The 23642-nt window shown below is 37.3% G+C and overlaps 1 protein-coding gene across 4 annotated transcripts; it reads right to left on the reverse strand.

The window, feature by feature from the left end:
- Positions 1 to 606: 606 nt before the first annotated feature.
- Positions 607 to 23642, reverse strand: YIPF4 (Yip1 domain family member 4). Of its 4 annotated transcripts, none has more exons than XM_045580545.1 (7): positions 23333 to 23642; positions 16052 to 16205; positions 13380 to 13551; positions 10715 to 10792; positions 9345 to 9458; positions 6978 to 7127; positions 607 to 623 (listed from the first exon to the last, which is right to left on the reverse strand). In XM_045580545.1, exons 1-6 carry the CDS (start codon positions 23409 to 23411, stop codon positions 6990 to 6992), a joined length of 735 nt encoding a protein of 244 aa, XP_045436501.1. In that variant the 5' UTR covers positions 23412 to 23642; the 3' UTR covers positions 607 to 623; positions 6978 to 6989. The 4 variants fall into 4 exon arrangements, with proteins under 4 accessions (XP_045436501.1, XP_036290732.1, XP_036290731.1 ...); XM_036434839.2 differs by lacking the exon at positions 607 to 623 and adding an exon at positions 3860 to 5731; XM_036434838.2 differs by lacking the exon at positions 607 to 623 and adding an exon at positions 3860 to 5796.

Genomic DNA, 23642 nt, shown 5'->3' on the forward strand with positions numbered 1-23642 from the left:
AGATGCGCATCCACCCATTTCAGAACTTGCTTACAGGACTAAAAGGGCAACAGGAACACACTGAGGAGCATCATGGTGCATGTGGACAAGATGAGGGACTATGCTGAGTGGCTCATGGACTATGGAAGGCTGGGAGATACCAAACAAGGAGACATGCACGTGGGTGACTTCTGGCTCACAAAGACTTGATCCCAAAACAGTCTCAAGTACTGGCCCCTTGGTACCAAGGTCAGAATGGAGACTACATGAGAATGCTGCAGATCCTGAATCGGAAAAAGCAGGATTGGGCTAACATGGCAGTGATCAAGTATAAAGGCAACTCACTCCCACCCGTTTTCATATAGTTCTTATTGAAATCATTTTCATAAACACCTGTAATAGTTTTATATCTTCTCCAGATGTTATCTTCAGTTCCACAATGTCAATGAAAGTCATTAAACTATTTTGCCCTACCTGGTTTGGCTCACTGGATAGAGGTTGGCCTGCGGACTGAAGGGTCACAGGTTTGATTCTGGTCTAGAGCAGTACCTCGCTTGCAGGCTCATCCCTGGCCCTGGTCAAGGTGCATGCAGGAGACAATCAAAGACGCTCTCGGTCGTCTCTCCCCCTCCCTTCCACTCTTTCTAAAAAAAAAATCAATGGAAAAAATATCCTCAGCAGACAATTAACAAAACAAAACAAGTCATTAAACTTAAAATGATGAGAATCATTGATGGTTACCTCCTAGATGCTCCACAATGGGGATGGAACCCACAACCCCGGCACATGCCCTGATCAGAATCAGTGACCTCCTAGTTTATAGGTCAAGGATCAACCACTGACCACTGAGCCATGCCAGCCGGGTAGCCATTAAACTATTTTTTTTAAACTGTGATACTTTGCCTTTTAAATAAATTAAGACACCTTTATGGGTAACAATTGAAGCTTTGCAGCAATGACTACTTTGTTTTTTTTTTAGATGTTTTACGAGTGAGCTCATAAATCTAAATTGCAATAAATCCATATTAATAATTTTTATTAAATATTTCATGCCTAAAAATTCTTGACTTTCACATTAACTTTAACTAGCACAGTAGATGGTGTTGACAATTTGTGGTTGTTTTTTTATTCCTCACCTGAGGATAGGATGCTTTTATTAATTTGAGAGACACACAGAGAGAGAGAAACATTGATGTGAGAGAGATTGATTTTACAGAGATTGGAAGGGAGGGAGCAAGGGAGAGAGAGGGAGTGAAACATTCATGTGAGATACATGCCCCAACTGGGGATCAAAACTCACATGAAGAAACAGAATATACTAACATCTAGAACCCCAATCCAAGTACCCTCCTTCAGTTACTTCATTCCCACTCAAGAGTAACCAAGATCCTGTTTTTGTACTTCACATAAATAGATCCATAAAGCATATATTCTTTCATGTCTGGTCTCTGGCTCAATATTAGGTTTTTAAGATCATCCAAAATCTTACATGTATTAGGTCTAGTAATAATTAATGTCGTTTTCTAATACTTTTTAAAATCGAATTTATTTAAACAATACAACAAAATTTAATCAACAATATAGTTGCCGTTGTTTTCTACTACTTGTGCCCAACGCTCAGGAAGCATTTTAATCCCTCTGTTGTAAAATTCTTGTGATTTTGATGCAAAAAATTCGGTCAATGCATTTTTGAGGCATTCTTCATTATTAAATTTTTTTCCAAGAAGAAAGTTTTGCAAAGAACGAAACAAATGGTAATCGGAAGGGGCAATATCAGGAGAATATGCAGGTTGAGGGAGAACTTCCCATTCCAATTGGCGCAGTTTTTCAGCAGTGATTCTTGCAGTATGCAGTTGTGCGTTATCGAGGTGAAGAATTACGCCCTTCCGATTCATCAGCGCGGGTTCTTTTTCTCTTAAAGCTTGGGCTAACCTTTCCAATTGGGCACTATACACTGCACTTGTAATGGTTTGGGTAGATGGTAAAAGTTCATAATGAAGAATTCCTTTAAAATTCCACCAAACACACAACATCACTTTTTTCTCATGCAAGTCAGGTTTTGGCGTGGGCTGCGGAGCCTCATTTTTGTCCAATCATTGAGGCCGCCTTTTCAAATTAACATACAGCACCCATTCTTCATCTCTGGTAACAATTTGCTCTAAAAACGGCAAACGGTTTTGACGAGAGAGGAGCGAACTGCAAATTGTGACTTTTTGATTACGGTTGTTGTCGGTCAACTCATGAGGAACCCATTTTCCAAACTTTTGGACTTTGCCAAGTGCACGCAATTGATTGGAAATTGTTTTTGGTGAACAATTTAAAGTTGTCGCAAGCTCTTGTTGGGTAATTTGAGGATTTTGCACCAAAAGAGCTTGAAGAGTTCCTTGATCAAAATTGGACACACGGCCTCGACCACTCTTGTCATCTAACGAAAAATTTCCCTCGCGAAATTTCTCAAACCAACGCTGGCATTTTCTGGCGCTAACTGCATCTTGACCAAGAGCACTAGATATTTTTTGCAGCCTCACTTGCTTTTCTTCCCAATTGGAACTCGTAAAGCATGCAGTGCCGAATATGCTCTTCATCCGCCATCTTCTTAGCCCTAGTTTTGCAACAAAAACCAAACCAAACACAAACTTTTTCAAGCAAAACTTGTTAATTATACTTCACACGTTCTGTAGATACCACGTGTTTGAAGGTTCTGTCAATACAAGTCAACGCCAAGCAAGATTTTAAACGAATGTTTAAAAACGACATTAATTATTACTAGACCCAATAGTTATATAAGTCTTGCAATCTTATTGTTTTCTCTTGTGACATAATTTGTCTATTTGGGTTGTTTCCAATTTTGGATATTACTAATGATGCTATGAATATTCACTGCATCTAAATTAAAAAAAAAAAAATCTCAGTGGTAGCACCAGTAGCCCACTGAGCTATTCAGAAGGGGTGCTGAAGGGATTTTTTTCAAGCACTTGCAAACTATAAATTAGCCCGGCTGGTGTGGATCAGATGGTTAAGCATCATCCCATGCACCAGCAGGTAACCAGTGACCTGCTGGTGCATAGGGTGGCACTCTCAATCCCCAGTAGGGGGCATGCAGGAGGCAGCTGGTTAATGTTTTGCTCTAACATCGATGTTTTGTTTTCACATCAATGTTTCTATTTCTCCCTCTCCCTTTCTTTCTCTGAAATCAATAAAAACATGTGTTTGTTTTTTAAAACTATAAACTAAATATCTTAAAGTAAAAACTTGTGAACATCTTGGTTAAAATTAATAAAATTGAAACCAGGATCACTACCAATACAAAATGTAAGTAGGGAATTATTCTTACTAATGCCATTTTAATTATTCTGCCACCTTTCCCTAAATTAAACTCCAAATTGCAATCTCAGCATATCAAAAGAAATTCAAGTGAGAGACCTAACCCTAAATTTTATGTTTAATTATATATGGCTGCACAAGGAATATTTTTTTTTGGGGGGGGGAGGGAAGATTTTTTTTTTAGCTATTCCTTTTCAGACCATTATACCCCATGACACACTAGGATTAAGAATTTATACCAGTTTGGCTCAGTGGATAGAGCGTCGGCCTGCGGACTGAAAGGTCCCGGGTTTGATTCCGGTCAAGGGCATGTACCTTGGTTGCGGGCACATCCCCAGTGGGGGTTGTGCAGTGGTCGGTGTTTCTCTCTCATCGACGTTTCTAACTCTCTATCCCTCTCAATTCCTCTCTGTGTAAAATCAATAAAATATATTTTTTTAAAAAAAGAATTTATACCAGTTTGTTATAAGTAAATGTATTAACAAAGTGCAACTTTCTTCAGAAAATACCATGACTTCAAGTGCAAAGATATAAGAATGTCTAGCATTCACTGATGTCAAAATCATATTTCGGGATTTATTTAAAAAGTGGCAACAGATTCTCAAACACCAAAACTACTGCCAGGAAATTATACACATGAGGGAAAGAAAACTTGTAATTTAGTTTCTAATGGGAAATTAAAATGTAGTACAAAGTAAGATATAATACAAGGGTTTAATTAAAGAAACCACCTGTGAAAGAGGATAATAAAATACCATTATTTTGTTTATGTGACTAAAATATCAGAGCAGAGAATTCTGAGGGCGATCTTTAGCTCTGTTAAGACCTACTGCAGACTGCCAGACCATGCAATGGGAAAGAATTATATTAACAGAAGCCTAAATCCTATAATAGGTAATTTTCAACACTATGAGACACCCTATGGCTCCCTATCCTGAGTACTGTTCTTCTTTGTTGCAAAGAGAAAAACAATAAATGCAACTTGTTCAAATACCAAAAAAGAGAGAACTGTATGGAAGTAAGATATTTTAACAAACGTGACACATACAAAAAGAAACAAACAAAAAGACATGTCACAATTTCCTGAAGTATAAAAACAACTAAATATGCCTTCATAAAAATATAAAATGTAAGTAATAACCATTTTAAAATATTCTATTGGTTTTGCAGAATATGAAAAATATTGTTTTTATTAGTTTGAAGAAGCATTATTTTATTCATTTTATAATATCAAATTTGAAGAGAAACTGACTAAATTTTAAACATTATTTAAACAAAAATATCTGCCTTATTTTAAGTCAATGCAAATTTCACTCATGACTCTATACTAGCATCTGGGGAATTTTTGGAAAGATACATTATTACATATAAAACTGTCTTATAAGACCTTAGGAATAAGAAAGGGTTCATAAAACTTTACAAATCTTCCTAGACAATGTTTAATACAATGCAAATTATATATAGACTTTGATTTTTAATAAAAATTTCAATTATTTTACAATCAATTTGAAACAGAAGTAAATATGCCTCATAATTATTTTGAGGACTAACATTCATCAGGATTACTATAGCTGTTAATACTTATAACATACACTAGAAGAGACTATCTAGCTAGTTTTGTTCTAGAAATACTAATGAACTAATAATTAGGTTGGAGATCATGACTTAGAAAATATTATATAAAAATTCAAGGAGAGAACATTGTTATGGTCAACTTATTAATTGTTGTAGCAGTACTGTATGTACTATATTTTGTACACATTTACAAATCATGTTTTCAAACTGACAATGTGACTTAACTGCTTTGTTCATTAACATATGAAGATGTTGGCTGAGCTTGAAACATTAAAATTGTATTTGTATATACCCCAAATAGGGCAGTTTACAAGATTAAATGATGTTATTCTTAAATATCTTTTTAAAACACAGATACCTAATTTTATCTTAAATAAATATGATAAGCTTAAAAATATTAAACTTTTATTTTTTATGTATAGTCCTAAAGTTCCTTGACTTATTGCTTAGTGAAATTCTATCCCCTAGTATGGATCCTCAAGATTTTTGGAAAAGATTCCAGAGTCAACAATATGGACATCAAATATAATAATTCACTGTCACAATGTATCGATCCTCAGGAATTCCTTCAATATGACAAATATTTACTTTACAGTTACTGCTTCTGTAGCTATAGATCCTTCCTCACAATATCATATTATTTAGGTTCCAGAAGTTCCATCCCTCTGATGCTTCCAATCTGTTTTCTTAAACTTGTTTAAATTTTCCACATTATTCTGGTTCAAAGGTAGACACTTTTCCTGCAACCTAAAGTAAGTTTTTTCTTTCATTTTTCATGGGGGAGAGGGTAAAAAGAAGAGAGATGGGCTTGTTATCTTCAGAGTTGCTGTGTATTTCCTGATGGAAAAGATTGCTGAAGGAATACATACCAAGAGGTGGCCATGTTGCCATATTGAGGGCAGCAGTTAACTCTTCCAGCTCAGAACAGAATAATACAATATTTTGCTAATAGTTAGGCATTTGCTATTTTATGAACATAAATATTTTATCTACTTTATAAGGTAATATTAATAAAGATACATATAAAGTCTATGAAATTATTTGCAACAAAAATTTCACTAACTAAAATTTCTTACTATTTCCCTTAGGAAATATTGTACATCTGTTAGAGTACCTGATACTTGTTAAAATATCAAGTAATACAGGACAAGGTGTTATAACACAAAACAAACAGCTACGAAGCACTTTATTTTTTTCTACTTCATGTAACATTGTTTAGGACCACAAGATTTCAAAGTTCTCTTTCAAGCAACTTTTATGACTTAGGAATACCACTTAAAAATATTTACTGATGCCATAAATATTACTGCTTTTCTATATATATTAATAATTTTAATGAATGTCATATTCATTATACCTTTTGCTCCTTTGGTCAGAAAGATAAACAGAAACTTTTAATGCTTAGGTACTAAAAATGCTTTTTAAAAACACCCAAAGAAATCAAATCTATATCAATGTATGTTAAAATTAGTTTTGTTATTATTAAGAATTTTAACAAGGACATACTGAAACATGTATGAGATTTAAAAATTACTTAAAAAACAAATTTAAATTTATAAATAAAAAGATTAATGGCCAAATTGAAGAAAATTTAAGCATCAGATTTAAAATATCTTCATTTCTCCCTATTCAGAAATATATTTTGTGAATAAGAATTATTTCATAAATATATATGTATAAATATAAATATAAATCTACAGGATCTACAGTGAAGAGAAATCCTTTAAAGAAAAAATTGCACTTTTAGATTATCATGATGTTGTCATATTTACCCTTTAAGTGAAGTGTAATTACCATTCCAGGTGCTTTTGGCACAAATTTTATGAGAATATCAACACAATCTTAAAAACACAATGCTTTTATATTTTATTGACTGGAATATGAAGAATCAAACAGAATTCAGAATTCTGATTTTAAAAAAGTCCAGATAACTGCAACTGCTTAATTAAATCCAAAAACAAAATATTGTTTTAAAAAAGCCTTAAACCTGTCTTTATATCTAGAACACGTAAAATTTTATCAGCAACAGCTTTTCTCCAATCCCTTCAGCAAAAATTCCCAGCCTTCACTCAAAGGTAACATTGTCTTTTTCTACTTACATGTGACTTAGATCACACTCCAGTATATAAGGACAAAAAATAAATGTATAATAAAAAGATTGGATAAATCAGGAGAGGCTTTTTGGTCTTGAATTCTTCACCCACTAACAATGAAGCAGCACTGTAGGCAGCCCAAAACACACCAAACAGCTTTAAAAAACAAACAAAAAAGACAAAGGGCAGCATATTAGCAAGTCCATTAACATTTTGCATATTATAGAGTAAAAATAATATTTACAATATTGTTTAAAAACAACCCTGGCAACAAATGGTGGTAAACAGTAAAACTTATTGAGAATGTTTAAAACTTCCAATAACAGCCCTAGCTTGTTTGGCTCAGTGGATAGAACGCTGGCCTAAGGACTGACAGGCCCTGGGCTCAATTTTGATCAAGGGCACATGCCCAGGTTGTGGGCTTGATCCCCAGTAGGGGGCATGCAGGAGGCAGCTCATCAGTGGTTCTGTATCATCACTGATGTTTCTATTTCCCTCTCTCTCTCCCTTCCTCTCTGAAATCAATAAAAATATATTTAAAAAACAAAAAACAAAAATACATGTATATTTTAAGCCTACAGAAAAATATATAAAATAAAATTATGATCAAATTGCATTTGTATGTTTCAATTTTTGTTGTTATATATAAATGGTTAATAATTGATAAGGATTATAAAATTTTAATTTTTAAAAGATTAGTGGTTATAAATTGTATTTTAATGCTATAGTTAAATAATGAGAGTTCTGCAACATATTCCTCAAAATTTGGACTAAAACAAGGAACATGTACAATAACTCATTACACACAGAAGATTAAATCATTAGGAAAACAAATTTGGCAAAGAAAAATGTAAAGTTTAAAAACAATTTTATCCTAAATTTTTAATGATATAAGATATTCCATTTTATAATACATTCATATGCTCCAAAAACATTATTAAGGATCAATTTCAGTTAAATGTGATGACTAAAAATGACCAAAGACACAGTTTTAGCAATTTTAGGTGTAGTCTCAGCAGTATTAAAACAGGTTTTAACACAAGTTAAAAAAAAAAAAAAATGAGCAGGAAGTTATTCTGAATGATTCAGTAAAGTAGTATGTTCAGTAAGGTTAGATAATTAAATGCCAGCATTGGTCTAGCTCCTACACTATAAGAGTTTTAAATTGTTAATAATAGCAATTTAAAAAAATGTTTAGGATTAGAATATAAAGTAAAAAAAATCTCCTTGATCTGTAAAATGTTCAAACATACAAAGGTGTTCTCAAAATATTCTTTTACTAGAGGCCCAGGGCACGAAATTCGTGCACTTGGAGGGTGGGTGGACCCTCTCACAGTCCAGGAACCCTTGGGGGATGTTCACCTGACAGCTTAGGCCCGCTTTCTGCAGGGAGCGGGCCTAAGCCGGCAGTCGGACATACTTAGCACTGCTGTGGAGGTGGGTGACATATGGCAGTCAGACATAGTTAGCGCAGCTATGGAGGTGTGCTTGCCAGCCGTAAGTCTGGCTCAGGGTTTCTGGCTGAGTGGCACTCCCCCTGTGGGAGCACACTGACCACCAGGGTGAGTTTCTGTGTTGAGCGTCTGCTCCCTGGTGGTCAGTGTGTGTCATTGTGACTGGTCATTCTGCCATTTGATTGATTTGCATATTACCCTTTAAAATCTTCATAACAGTAGTTGTTCACATTCCCATTCTGCAGAGAGGATAAGAAACAGTATCTCCTCTCACCAAGATAGACAACAAGTAAGTGGCAGAACCAGGGTTTCAATTCAGAACTGATTGGTTCCAAAGTCCACATTCTACTCAATTTCTAATGCTTATATAATGTCAGTATTAGCCTGTAGTTACCCAATTTTGAAAGAAATAATTTCTCCTATATTGGAATAAGTAATAAACTTTAAAACCAAATGCTATAAAAATTAAGTGGCACTACTAAAAACAAATACTTTAGTGTGGAGGCTACATTAATGGCAGTTCTGAAAGTGGTGGTCTTAAAAAGTTCTATTTTCTATAAAGAAGGTAGCTAATCAGTGATTCTCTCTCATCACTGATGTTTCTATATCTCTTTCCTTCTCTCTTCCTCTCTGAAATCAATAAAAATTATTTTAAAAAGTAAAAAAAAAAAATTATCTGAGTATAATATCTTCAGGCCTGATTTGTTCTCTGTTCTCCCCCCTACCAAGACATATATTATAATTTGATAATTAAAAGGAAAGATAAATACTATTGGTAAAATCAGTGAGTAAGATCACTGTTCCAAAATATTATTAATTGTTTGATAAGGAGTTATGATATTCTTAGCCAGAGATCTATTATACTTTTGTTACTGGAAAATTGTAAACTACTTTTTATAATACATACTATAATACTTACTTTTATAAGTGTAGACACCACTTCAAATGATCCAACCACCAAAAGTAGAGGGGCTATTACAATGAGAGGAAGTAATGAATATCCTATAACTCCAAGAACCTGGCCATATGCAACCTGTGAATTTTTAAATTTTTAAATGAATATCACAGAAATCTAGATATTCAAACCAATATTAACCACATTACATATTCTATTATACTTTCATAAACGTGAGAATTAGGAAGAGATCATTACATGTTATACTGATCATGTTTCAAATTTCACATACTGTGCTGTTTTTTTCTATGCATACATAGATAAAGTTTAATTTGTAAACTAGGAAGAGTAAGAATAACAACAACTTGCCCAGCCAGCATGGTTCAGGGGTTGAGCATCGACTTATAAACCAGGAGATCACAGTTTGATTCCCAATAAGGGCATATGCCCAGGCTGCGAGCTCGATCCCTAGTGAGGGGTATGCCGAAGGCAGCTGATTAATGATTCTCTCTCATCATTGATATTTCTGTCTCCCTCTCCCTTCCTCTCTGAAATCAGTAAGATATATATTTTTTAAAAAGAGTAAAAACAACTAACAATAGAACAATTATTAACAATTCTATGCTGTAATAAAAGTTATGTGAATGTGGCCTCTCTCTGAAAGTGATCTAATACCCTGGTATCCTACACTGCATGACTAATAGGCAGGTGAATACTGCATGGAGAATGAATCTACTCTCTGCATAGGATGGCAGGAGATTTCATCATGCTACACAGAATGGTATGCAATTTAAAACTTATGAATTGTTTATTTCTAGACTTTTCCATTTAATATTCTTGGGTGGTAGTTGCTAACAGGTAACTGAAGCAGCAGAAAGCAAAACGCAGATATGAGGGAACTAGGGTACTTGCAAAAATATAAATCACCACCACTCTTCTCACTAACGCTTTCGTTTTGCAAAATGTTATTTTCTTTAAAACGTATTCTTTATGTTAAAATGAATCTAGTATAATTTTTAATTTTAAATGAATAGATTTTTTAAAATTCTAACATTGTAAATATGATAAATATAACCCACACTAAGAAATCTCTTTGAGGACCTGATATCAAAAACTTTGAGAATGCTGTAAAATAGAATAAATTGTATGCTTCCTTAAAAAGCTGTTAATTATCTATGAATGGGAAAGGATCTTTTCTTTCCATTTTCTTTCTTTTAACATTATTGAGTATATATAATACTAATATGTTGGTCCTCTTAAAGGAAATAGCATAAGTTAAAAGCAATTCTGGAATAAGAAATACTTATGATGAATATAGCCACTGATGGCATCTGCAGCTCAAAAATAAAGCTTACCATAAAAAACAAAGGCTATTTTCAAAATTAACCACTTACTTCTCCACCAAGAACTCTGGCCAGTAAGAAAATAGTTAGTGAACCAAATATCCAAATAGTTATAATCCATGATACCACCTAAGGAGGAAAAAAAATCATGCAATTAATTTTTTTTATTTTTTTTAAATTTCTTTACTGATTATGTTATCACATAATTGTCCACATCCCCCCATTCCCATCCCAAATCCCTTCCCATGTATGCCCCCCCCCCCACATTGTCCATGACCACTGGTTAGGCTTATATGCATGCACACAAGTCCTTTGGTTGATCTCTTCCCCTTACTCCCACCCTCCCCTACCTTGCCTCTGAGGTTTGACAATGATCGCTGCTTCTCTGTCTCTAGGTCTGTTTTTGTCAGTTTATGTTGCTCATTATTTCCCCTAGATGCGTGAGATCATGTGATTCAAGAAATACCCTTATAAGAACCAAAACTGAGACAAGCCATAATGGTTATGCTGAGAGGGAAATGAATCAGTCTGTAGTGAGTTCCTTTCTGGGCCAAGCAATTAATTCTTTGTAACAAATAAGCTAGGAAGTTCCTAGAAACTCGATTCCCTGTCATATAAGATACTTTGGTATGTCCTATTTCAGGACATAAAGAGTTGGTTTAGGTTCCCTGGTATCTTTACAGAACTTAATAAGAATAAAATGTGAATGTAATTTTACATTCAAATTGTAAATTTAGCCCAAATGGCATGGCTCAATTGTTTGAGCTGACCTGCAAACCAGGAGGTCACAGTTGGATTCCCCAATCAAGACACATGACCTGGTTGTGGCTTGATACCCACCTGGGGGGGGCGGGAGGCCGCATGAAGGAGGCAGCTATTTGCTCTCATCATTGATGTTTCTCTCTCTCCCTGCCTCTCTGAAATATATAATAAAAGTATTTTTTTAAAAATTTAGCAATGAACAATTGAGTAAGGACACATCAGTACTTCAAGAACAATGATAAAAGATTACTGTAAAAAGAGAACCAAGAGCTTACTCCCAACCTCATGATTTTCACTATCCTGCAAGGAAAATTCATCCCTGGCACAGGTTACCCATCTTCTTGGGAGGTCTTTCAAGTTTATATTAATCACACATTTACCCAAATAGAATTAAAGACATTTCAGATCATTTTAACCCCTAAGACTTAGCATAATATGTGCATACATTTCCCTCTTCTGTCTACGTGGAGTCTAGAAATAATGATACTCCAGCAACTACATAGGCATTCTTATTGCCCAGGTTCTGGTTTCTAAATATCATTCCCTAATAAAAGGAAATAGGATTCCTTAGAGAAATAGGTGATTCCAGGGCTGAAGCAGATAAAAGATAAGCCCAGAACACTTCGTAGAGTCAGAGGAAAGAAAGTACTCAAAAAAGGATGGGAATATGTTGAAAGGACACTGTAGCTAATCTTGAGAGCTCCAAATGACTAAAGCTGAAACAATCTCAGGTTGAGGGAGTGATTTGTGTATGTTGTGTTTTGATGATAAAGCCCCTGAGAGTAGGACAAAGTATTATATAAAAACAAATACTGGGGGGACTTGAGGGGAGGAAAATAATACTATCAATAATAAAAAAATACACACACACACACACACACACACACACACACACACACACACACACACATATATATATATATATATATATATATATATATATATATATATATATATAAAGTCAAACAAAAAACCCACAACAAATATTGATGGAATCCCTACCATCATTTATGGAAACATCTATTTTAAAAAACAGAGCTAAAAATGAGAAAAAGGTAACATGATTATAAATTTTGTTTTGAACTCTTCATCACGTGGGGAAATCAGTAAGGACACAGGCAGCCTTTTGGTCACTTCTGGTCAGAAAGGATTAGTTCCGTCCATTTACCCCAGTCGCTATACAAATATTAATGTTTTCTTTTCTTTTAGATTAATCCTCACCAGAGGATACTTTTACACTGATATTTAGGGAGAGTAGAAGAGAGAGGGTAAGACAGAGAAACACTAATGTGAGAGAAACACATTAATTGGTTGCCTCTTGCAGGAGCCCAGACCAAGGCCTGAGCCAAGAAGGAACCTGCAACCAAGATACAAGCCCTTGACCAGAATCGAACCCTTTGGTCCACAGTCCCATGCTCTATCCACTTAGCCAAGCCAGCTAGGGCCAAATATTAATATTTTCTATGTGAATGATAATGTGGAAAAGTTTGAAAAGCATTAATGTAAGGTACTTCGCACATAATTAAGAATAGTTCTATGAGCCTGGCCTTGGTGGCTCAGTTTTTGAGCATCAATCTATGAACCAGGAGGTCATGGTTTGATTCCTGTTCAGGACACATCCCTGGGTTGTGGGCTAGATGGGGGCGTGAAGGAGGCAGCCAATCAATGATTTCTCTCATCCCTGATATTTCTCTCTCTCTCTCTCTCCCTCTCTGAAATCAATCAATATGTGAGTGTGTGTGTGTGTGTGTGTGTGTGTGTGTGTGTGTGTAATTTATTTATTTATTTATGTATTTATTTATTTATTTATTTATTTTAATAGTTATAGGGATGAATAATGCATAGTGGTAAAACATTTCTCAAATGTAATGTCCTATGATAGTTAATATTTGGCTATCTTTAATTTTTAAACTCTTGAAAAATTAAGAATGTATATAAAGTAAGATATACTCACCCTAAACTGTCCGTATAATGATATCATGGAAAAGAAAAGAACAACAGCCAGAGGACCCCAAAAGTCAGGATTATCTCTCACCACTTGTCTATTAAAACCAAGTGATGGCATTGGCATCAAAACACATCGGATTTTGTAGTAAATATCCTTCAGATCAATATCCAATTCTTCCCTATAATTGTAAAATAAAAAAATTTATAAGGCACACTTGTGAATATGGAGACATTTGTAGTAGAACTTATATCTATATATACAAAAGACTAAGCGACTGTCCGACTGGTAGCATGACCAGTAGCTATGATGCACACTGACCACCAGGGGGCAGACGCTCAATGCAGGAGCTGCCGAGCTGTGGTGACTTGGCAGAGATGGTTCTTGGGTGATGTTTCTGGAACCAGAGAGGAGGGAGCCTGATTCTGGGGTGCATCACCTGAGAACCGCCCTCTCACAATCTAGGACCCCTTGGGGGATGTTGGAGAGCCGGTTTTGGCCTGATCCCCGCAGGCCAGGCCAAGGGACCCCACCTGCCAAAGGGACCCCACATACTCTTGAGACAACCTTGGCACTGCCCCAGGTGTGGCTGGCCCCTGGGGAGGGACTGCCGGAGGTTGGCTCCAGGGCGTGTTTGACCCGTCTTGCCCAGCCCCACCCCCATCTTCTAATTAATTCCTTTCAATGTACGCAAATCTGTGCACTGGGGCACTAGTTTAAAAATAATGGCATAGTCTCTGTAGGTCAACAAAGCATTTGCATTTGAAGTACCATATTTCACTGATTCCAAAGTATACATTTTCAACATTTTAACATCTCTAAAATTGGGATGAATCTCACATTCGCTGGTGTCTTACACTTGCTGTCAGCCTGAAGGGAAGCCAAGGGTTTCCAAGATCTGCCTTTCCTTTTGCCAATTTCCTAAAGCCACTACCAATCTGAGAATTTAAATATAATTTTCTACTTGAGACTTTTTGGGACGATAGAAATAACTCAGACTGCAATCGTATATAAGAACTGGTGAAGGGCTTACATTCTCAAGGGAAAGTTTTTTTTTTGTTTTTTTTTTAATACCTTTATTTTATTTATTTATTTATTTATTTATTTTTAAATATATTTTATTGATTTTGTACAGAGAGGAAGGGAGAGAGATAGAGAGCTAGAAACATCGATGAGAGAGTTATTGACCAGCTGCCTCTTGCACACCCCCCACCAGGGGTATACCCGCAACCAAGGCACATGCCCTTGACCGGAACCGAACCCGGGACCCTTCAGTCCCCAAGCCGATGCTCTATCCATTGAGCCAAACCGGTCTCGGCTCAAGGGAAAGTTTTCTTTCAATCCCCCACGCAGTGTCAAATTGAGACAAATAAATTCCTCTGCTGTCTCTTTTGTGTGTTGGGTTATTTCTCATTTATCTTTATACCAAGGAGAAAGCCCTTTGATATCCTCAGCTCTATGCTGTCTTAAGCACTTTTTCTTTCTCATTGATAAATAATCCATAGTATCTTATTTGATGAGATATGGTATATCAACATAGAAATAAGATGTTTTAGCACTTTATCTATCAATAATTATTACAGAGAATAACTTGGTAATGCCTCAATTTTATAAAGCTATAGGTTCTTTTCAAAATTGTTAAAATTCTTCAAATTTTTTCCAAGGATAACATAGTCATTAAAAAATAAATAAATCTGTAATCTCTCTATAATCCTCCATGGTAGCTTTAGAATTTCTATGTGGGAGAAATTTGGGAGTGATAATCTTTTTTTGTGTGTATATGTGTTAATCCTCCAAGGATATTTTACCATTGACTTTTAGAGTGGAAGGGAGGAGGAGAGACAGAGAGAGAAACATCCATATGAAAGAGACACATCGATTGGTTGCCTCCCACATGTGCCTCAATTAGGGCCAGGGATCAAGCCTGCAATCAAGGCAAGTGCCTTTAACGGTAATCAAACCCAGATTCCTTCAATCCGTGTGTTGATATTCTATCCACTGAGCCAAACCTGCTAGGGCAATAATCTTTTGGGAAATCTTAAATGGTCTTAAACTGAATTTCCACAACAAGCAACCACGTGATCTGCTTTTTTAGACTGCATGTTAAAAAATTCAACAACAAAAAAAGACTATTTAATGTTTACTTGAGATAGCTATAGACCCAGGTAAGCACTAACAGTTTGAAGTGTGTGTGTATGTGTACGTGAAAGAGAGAGAGGATTATGATTCTGCTGCTTTTTGTAATATTTATTTATCTACATCCTCACCTGAAGTTATTAATTTCAGAGAGAAAGACATACACCAGAGAGAGAGAGAGAGAGAGAGACAGAGAGAGAGAGAGAGAGAGACAGACAGAGAGACAGAGAGAAAGAGATGGATGTGAGAGAAACACTGATTGGCTGCCTCCTTTATGCACCAACCTGGAACCATACTGCAACCTAGGTATATGCCCTGACCAGAATCAAACATGCAACTTTTAATTTCTATAATTTAATAGGTTAAAAATATTAACCCCCCCCCTTATTTCAGTTTTAATGATTACTAATAAACTGAAAATAGCCAAAACTTTTGACCAAAAAGATTAAGATTTTCCATACTTATCCTTAAATAATAATGAAATACTATAATCATCCTACAAACTAACTATAAATAATAAAACAGTACGTATTATTTTTACATACAAGAGTGGCTTGTTATCTTCAGGATCATCATCTTCAACTTCCAAAAGCCAGCCATATCCTCTTTGTCTCAGAAATGTAGTGGCTGTAGATTCTTTAATAAAATCTCCACCAAGGTTTAATTTAACATCTGGGGGTGCTATTGAACCACTGAGGTCTTTGGAGAAAAGAGAACAAAATTATAAACCAAGAAATAATGTGTGAATTTGTAACTGATATAAGCATAAATTCAACTAACATAATTATCATTTGAAGACCTACTACTACATACAATCTTCATATTTTTAAAAAAATATATTTTATTGATTTTGTACAGAGAGGAAGGGAGAGAGATAGAGAGTTAGAAACATCGATGAGAGAGAGTCCTCGATCAGCTGCCTCTTGCACACCCCCTACTGGGGATATGCCTGCAACCAAGGTACATGCCCTTGACCGGAATCGAACCCGGGACCCTTCAGTCCCCAAGCCGCCACTCTATCCATTGAGCTAAACCAGTTTCGGCTAATCTTCATATTTTAAAGTTACAGGTATTTAAATATCATCTTTCATTTTACAAGAAAATAAAAGATGAGAAAAGTCTCGTAGCTAATTAACTGAACTGATACCAGAATCTACATCAAGCATGTCAAACTCGTGTTTATTTGGCCAGTGTTAGCCTTTGAGTTTGACATGCTTGATACACACTTATAACAATAAGTTAAAAAAAATTTTATCGATGCTTATGTCTTGTTTTATTTATTTATTATTTATTTACTTTTGGTTAATCCTTACCAAGGGTTATTTTTCCAGCACAAGGGAGTGAGGGAGGACGAGAGAGCAAGAAAGAAAAACATCAATGTGAGAGAGATACATTGATTGGTTGCTTCCTGCATGCACCAAAACTGGGCTGGGAATTAAATCTGCAACCAAGGTATGTGTTCTTGACCAGGAATCAAACCTGAGACCCTTGGTACATGGACCTATGCTCTAACCATTGAAGACACAGGCCAGATTTGTTTGTTTGTTTATTTATTCATTTAAATTAAATTTATTGGGTGACACTGGCTAATAAAATTATACAGGTTTCAAGTGTACAATTCTATGTCACCTATATATTGCAATGTGTGTGTACTGCCTAAAACCAAATCTTCCATCACCATATTTTTTACTCCCTTTACCTTCTATTGTACAATCTCCCACTCCACCTTTCTTCTGGTAACCACCACACTGCTGCCTGTGTCTATGAGTTTTTCTTGTTTGTTCATTTGTTGCTTTCAGAATAACTTTAAACTTTAAATGGCAGATTTATACAAAATATATCATGATATTATCTTGCATTCCCTTCATTATTGTGTATTACACAGAACAAGGTGATTGTATAAATTATTTTCAAAGGCATTACATACAAACCTTCAGACATAACTTATCGCCTAGAGGAAAACTATAGATATTTTTTCTCTACTTTTTAATGTTATTTATTCATACTTTCTTTCCTTTAAATCAACAAATATTCATGTTAAGTGCTTCATATGTTAAAGAGTAGTTCTGGATAAATCTAACTAGTAAGAGTTCATTGCTATTTCAGCTAACTCTTCTCTTTACATAATTACATCTTTAGTTTTGGCAAAAATAAAAGGTTTTTTAGGTCACCTCTAAAAAAGGTGAAGAGAATCAGTTTCCCAGATTACAAAACAAATTCCACTCATAGTCTGCATAGTAGCTTAGAGGTTAAGATAATCACAGTAGTACAAATGTCACATATTCTGGTAAAAAAAAATTAAAAAAAAATGGGGAGAGTAAAGGACTTGCTTGAGGTCATATGGGAGATAAGAAAAAAGACATCTGTAGGACCAGGCAATATGCACTAGTAAACAACCATCATTGTTGTTAACTAGAAGCCACATAACTGGAGTGGTATTTTAGAAAATAATTTTGGCAACAGTAAACCAAAACATTCTTTTTTATAAAAACATGTTTTTATTGATTTTTTAGAGGGAGGAAGGGATAAGGATAGAAAGAAAGAAACATTGCTCAGACCCCCTATAGGGGTTCAAGCCTGCAACCCCAGCATGTGCCCAGACCAGGAATCAAACCAGGGACCTCAACCACTGAGTCACACCAGCCAGGTAACCCAAAACATTCTTAACATAGACATGCCTTCTCTGGAGACCACAGACAGCATATACATATATTTTTAAAAAGCTAAATTTTAACTTAAACTTTAGGTTAGCTTTTGAGAAAAGCCATTGTAATTTTGGCTAAAACTTCAATGAATGGATCAATTATGAGTCATAACCTGGTCTGGTGGTGAGAACTCCTGCAACCATTTAATTATAATAAAATGAAGCTAAGTCCTAGCTTAGCTACTAATTAATACAGCAAATCATTAATGTCCAGTTTCCGATTCCTTTCCAGATTTAACGTTGTATGATTCTAAAAAGGTTTTGTAACACAGCTTACTCAGAGATAAAATGCAAGTACTTTTGAATTTACTGTCCTTCCCTATTTAAAGTTTAAAATTATTTCTTGTAAGATGCCATCATAGAATCTTGTAAGTTAAAAAATATCCTCTCAAAATTACTTTCTGCTCATTTGTCTTAATCTCAGTTGAAAATGAGTTAAAATTTAATTAAAATTCCATTCCATTAGGTACAAGAAATGTTTTTCTTGACCTAACAAGGGGAAGATTTAGATCAGGAAGTCATTAGAACAGCAATGACATTAAAGGTTTGGAATTGAGGCAGGAAAGGACCTTAACAACTGTTTCCTGCCCTGTGAAAGGGGCTACACTTAATCTAACCCCAAAAAGGATCTATAAATTATAGTGTTAAAGAATGCTGTAATAAAAAATTATATATGTTTAGCAGTTTGTCATAGCATGGATGCCAGAATCTCAAAAAGGCACCTTTAGCTTATAATTCTGTAGTATTTTCCATTCCATTCAAAGTGGGAAAGTATCATGGACATATATGTAGGAGTGCCAGCAACAGTGGTTTGATACATCCCCCAGTACCACCAAGACACAATCAGTGTGAGAACAAAACAACAACAGAAAAGTCCAAAAATTGGTAGTTAGCCTAACCCATTAGCACAGTGGTTGGCAAACTCATTAGTCAATAGAGCCAAATATTGCCAAAACAGGTTTTGGCTCAGTGGTAGAGTGTCGGTCTGCGGACTGAAAGGTCCCAGGTTCGATTCCGGTCAGGGGCATGTACATTGGTTGCAGGCACATCCCCGGTAAGGGGTGTGCAAGAGGCAGCTGGTTGATGTTTCTCTCTCATCCATGTTTCTAGCTCTCTATCCCTCTCTCCTCCTCTCTGTAAAAAATCAATAAAATATATTTTTTTTAAAAATAGAGCCAAATATCAACACTACAACAACTGAAATTTCTTTTTAGAGCCAAATTTCTTAAATTTAAACTTCTTCTAACTCTACTTCTTCAAAATAGACTCGCCCAAGCCGTGGAATGTTGTGGAAGAGCCACACTCAAGGGGCCAAAGAGCCGCATGTGGCTTTCAAGCCTCAGTTTGTCCACCACAGTGTTAGCAAACTAAAACAGCTTCACAAATAAAAAAAAAACTAAAGGAGTTCATCATCACCAAACCAGAATTGTATGAATTGCTGAAGGGGGTTCTTCCGGAAGAGAAAGTAAATAAAGATAAAAATTATGAACAACAAATACGTAACTATCAACAAGTGAATCTAAAAACAAAGGAAATTAAAAAAAAAAATCTGATGAATAATATTAACTGTTGAACATAATAGAATCAGAGGTATGGAAAAGGAGTGAACTGACGATTCTTGGGGAAAAGGGGAGAGGGGGGTGTGGGAAGAGACTGAACATAAACTGTGCACCTATAGATAAGGACAATGGGGGGTGGGGAAAGGGCAGAGGGTGGGGTGGGAACCTGGTGGAGAAGAACAACGGGGGAGGGCGGGGGGGGGGGGGGAAGAGGAACATTTGTAATAATATGAACAATAAAGATTAAAAAAAAAACAACAAAAAACACAAGCCAAAACCGGTTTGGCTCAGTGGATAGAGCATCGGCCTGCAGACTGAAAGGTCCCAGGTTTGATTCCGGTCAAGGGCATGTACCTTGGTTGTGGGCACATCCTTAGTAGGGGGTGTGCAGGAGGCAGCTGATCGATGTTTCTCTCTCAGGAGGCAGCTGATCGATGTTTCTCTCTCATCGATGTTTCTAACTTTCTCTCTCTCTCTCTGTGAAAAATCAATAAAAATATATTTAAAAAAATAAATAGCCAAGACTGGTTTGGCTCAATGGATAGAGTGTTGGCTTGGGGACTGAAGGGTCCCGGGTTCGATTCTGGTCAAGCATGTACCTTGGTTGTGGGCATATCCCCATTGGGGGATGTGCAAGAGGCAGCTGATCGATGACTCTTTCTCATCGATGTTTCTAACTCTCTCTCTCTCCCCCTTCCTCTCTATACAAAATTAATAAAATATATATTTTTAAAAGTGACACTATACATAATTTTAAAAATAAAATAAATAAATTAAAATAAATAGATAAATAAAAAATTAAAAACCCACAAAATACAAAAAACAAGGAAAAAGATTCCAAATCACTTCAAGAGCACAGATGTCTTAAATTAAACCAGAGTAAGAACCAGCTAGCTTGGTTCTTAATTCTAGGATAGGTATTCAGAATTTTAAAATACTATTTTATTTTTTAATTTCAGAGAGAGGAGGGAAGAGGGATAGAAACATAAATAGATTGACTGCCTACTGAGTGAGGATTGAGCCCACAACCAGGTTATGTGCCCTGGCCAGGAATCTAACCATGACCTCTTGATTCATGGGTTGGTTAGCTCAACTGGGCTAAAATACTAATTGTAAACTAGTTCTTTCTTATTACACTATGTAAAATATTATTGTTATTTTCTAAGAAATGTGTAAAGATAATAAATATGTGGATTTAAGAGGAAATAATCATTGAAAAAAATCTATTGCAAAGGGAAACCTTAAAAATGTTTCCACTGCTATTTGGGCTCAGAATGAGGACATCTCAAATTTTATTGAAAGCCACCTGGGAAAACTGCAGAACAAAATTTAACAGTAATTTTCTCTCCCTTCCAACTCAAGTGTATGAATAGGTGAGGGATCTTTACTCTGAATTTCCTATTCACCCTGAGAACTTCACTTTGAAAGATAAGAACTCGGTCAAGTGTAGTACCCATAGTAATAAAAGCATAATATGCTAGTTAGACCGGATGTCCTCCTGGATGATCTTCTGGACAAAGCTGGGCTGCAAGGGAAGATTGGGTTTTGGGTGCTGGCAGCTGGGGGCAGGAAGGCCTACTCTGCACAAATTTTGTGCATCGGGGCCTCTAGTGATAGTATATTTAGGATAAGATTTACTGATTTGCCTCTAGATAAGGTCTAGATTTCTATGAAAGAAAAGTATGCTGCAATGAATAATGCACATTATGTGGCCAATTGTCAACTTTTTTATTTATTTATTTTAAATATATATATTTTATTGATTTTTTTTTTACAGAGAGGAAGTGAGAGGGAGAGTTAGAAATATAGATGCGAGAGAAACATCAATCAGCTGCCTCCTACACATCCCCCACTGGAAACATGCCCACACCCAAGGTACATGCCCCTGACCGGAATCGAACCCGGGACTCCTCAGTCCCCAGGTCGACACTCTATTCACTGAGCCAAACCGATCAGGGCAACTTTTTATATATATGAGTATAATCTTACTTAATATGCAATAAGAACAAAGACAAAAATAATCTTATTTGAAAATAAAACCCATATGTGCTTAAATCCAAACCATATGTGCAGCAAAACAAAAAAAGCACATGTTTCACAGTGAATAAATTCCCTTGTCCCAACTTAGTTATAAAACACTTTAATGCATATATAGGCCAATGAAAGATAATGATTTTTTAACTGCTAGACATTCTATATAATAAAAGCCTAATATGCTCAGTGTCCGATCACCCATTCAACCATTCAAAGGGTAATATGCTAATGATATGCTAAGGTTGCTCAACCATTTGCTATGATGTGCACTGAAAAACTAGAAAATAGTTGGGAGGTTACATGTACTCTTCAGCCAGTTTCCCCCGAGGTATCACCTTATGTAACTACTAGGGTAAGGTGCCCGGACGTCCTGCTTTTGACAGGACAGTCCTGATTTTTAACAATTTGTCCCTCGTCCCGCGGTGTTTTTAAAAAAAAGTCCCGATTTTTTGAAAGATTCTTTTAAATCTTTTGGACTTTTAAAACACCGTGGGACGAGGGACAAATTGTTAAAAGTCGGGACTGTCCCACCAAAAGCGGGACATCTGGTCACCTTACACTAGAGGCCCAATGCACAAATTCGTGCACAGGTGGGGTCCCTCAGCCTGGCAGCAACTGAGGCCTGTCAGGGGAGTGGCCAGTGGGAGGGACGCCGGGATGTTGGCTGGCCTGGCAGGGGCCAGTCAGCTGGGGAGAGGGACCACAGGAGGCTGGCCAGCCCTCAGCCCGCCTGCGCCTCCCCCCAGTCTGGGACGCCCAAGGGGGTCCTTAGCACTGCGCAGGGGTGCGAGAGGCTCCTGCCACCTCCGCTGCTCCTGCCACCTCCGCTGCTCCTGCCACCTCCCCTTCGCCTGCCAGCTGTGAATCCAAGCCTGGCTTCCGGCTGAGCAGCCCTTTTCAAAGCCTGGTAAGGAGCAGAGAGGAGGAGGAAAACAAGAACTTCCTGGGCTGCAGAAAACTCGCTCCAGCACAACTGCTTCGTCCCAACAGTTGTCACAAGGAAATCTGCAGAAGCCACTGTCCACCCCTCGAGGGATGACAACAAGTTTCAAATGTACCTGGGCCTATTTCTCTGAATATCAGGTCAACCACTCAAAAAAAAAAAGGAGGAAAACTGGGACGGGGGCAGCATATCAAATTCCATGTAGTTGCAGCGCCGAATCCAAACGCAGCCAAAGTTCCCGCTGGATAAATAAGAGGAGCGCTGGCTCCTTCATTGTTCTCACCTTTGACACCTGCCCTGACCAATCGCTTTTCTGAGTAACAGCAAATCATTTCATTAAAAAAACACTTGGACTTCCCAGGTTCATTTGAGGTTAAGTCACCCAAAACAACCTGCGCCAACGGCGTGGCGCAAGCCGAGCTGACCCGGCGCCTCGGAAAGCGCCCACACCCTCCCCCCCGGGCCTCTCCGAAGGCCCCGCGGGCGCGGCCAGCTTCCGACCGGCCCCAGGAAGACCCCGCCGCGGAGGACCCCGCACACACACCCACTCCGGCGGCGGAGGGGGACTTCGGGGGCTCAGCCTCACCTTCCGCGTCGGCCGAGGAGACAAAGGTGAAGTCCCCGTTCGTGGGAGAATAGGCCGGGGGCGGGCCCGGCGGCTGCATCTCGCGGCCGCTGGGAGCCGGCGGCGGCGGAGGAGGCGGCGGCTGGGCCCAGGCCCCGAGGCGGCCGCGGCGCCGACCCGCAGCGGCGCCCTACGAGCCGAGCCGGGAAGGGCAGGCCGGAAGCGAGCCCGGGACCAGCGCGGCGCCCCGAGGATGCCCCACCAGAGTCTCCGCCGTGGCGACGGCCCCCGCACCTCGACGCCGGCGCCCTGACAGGACCACAACAGTGAC

This window comes from Pipistrellus kuhlii, unplaced genomic scaffold, assembly GCF_014108245.1.
Source record: "Pipistrellus kuhlii isolate mPipKuh1 unplaced genomic scaffold, mPipKuh1.p scaffold_m20_p_13, whole genome shotgun sequence".
Lineage (NCBI taxonomy): Eukaryota > Metazoa > Chordata > Mammalia > Chiroptera > Vespertilionidae > Pipistrellus > Pipistrellus kuhlii.

Coding starts and splice junctions, on each gene's coding strand:
- YIPF4 (XM_045580545.1), bottom strand. CDS start 23,411: ATGCAGCCGCCGGGCCCGCCCCCGGCCTATTCTCCCACGAACGGGGAC. Junction 9,459..10,714: donor CCAGAGTTCTTGGTGGAGAA/GTAAGTGGTTAA, acceptor AAAAATTCACAG/GTTGCATATGGCCAGGTTCT. Junction 7,128..9,344: donor TGGTGTCTACACTTATAAAA/GTAAGTATTATA, acceptor TGTTTTTTAAAG/CTGTTTGGTGTGTTTTGGGC.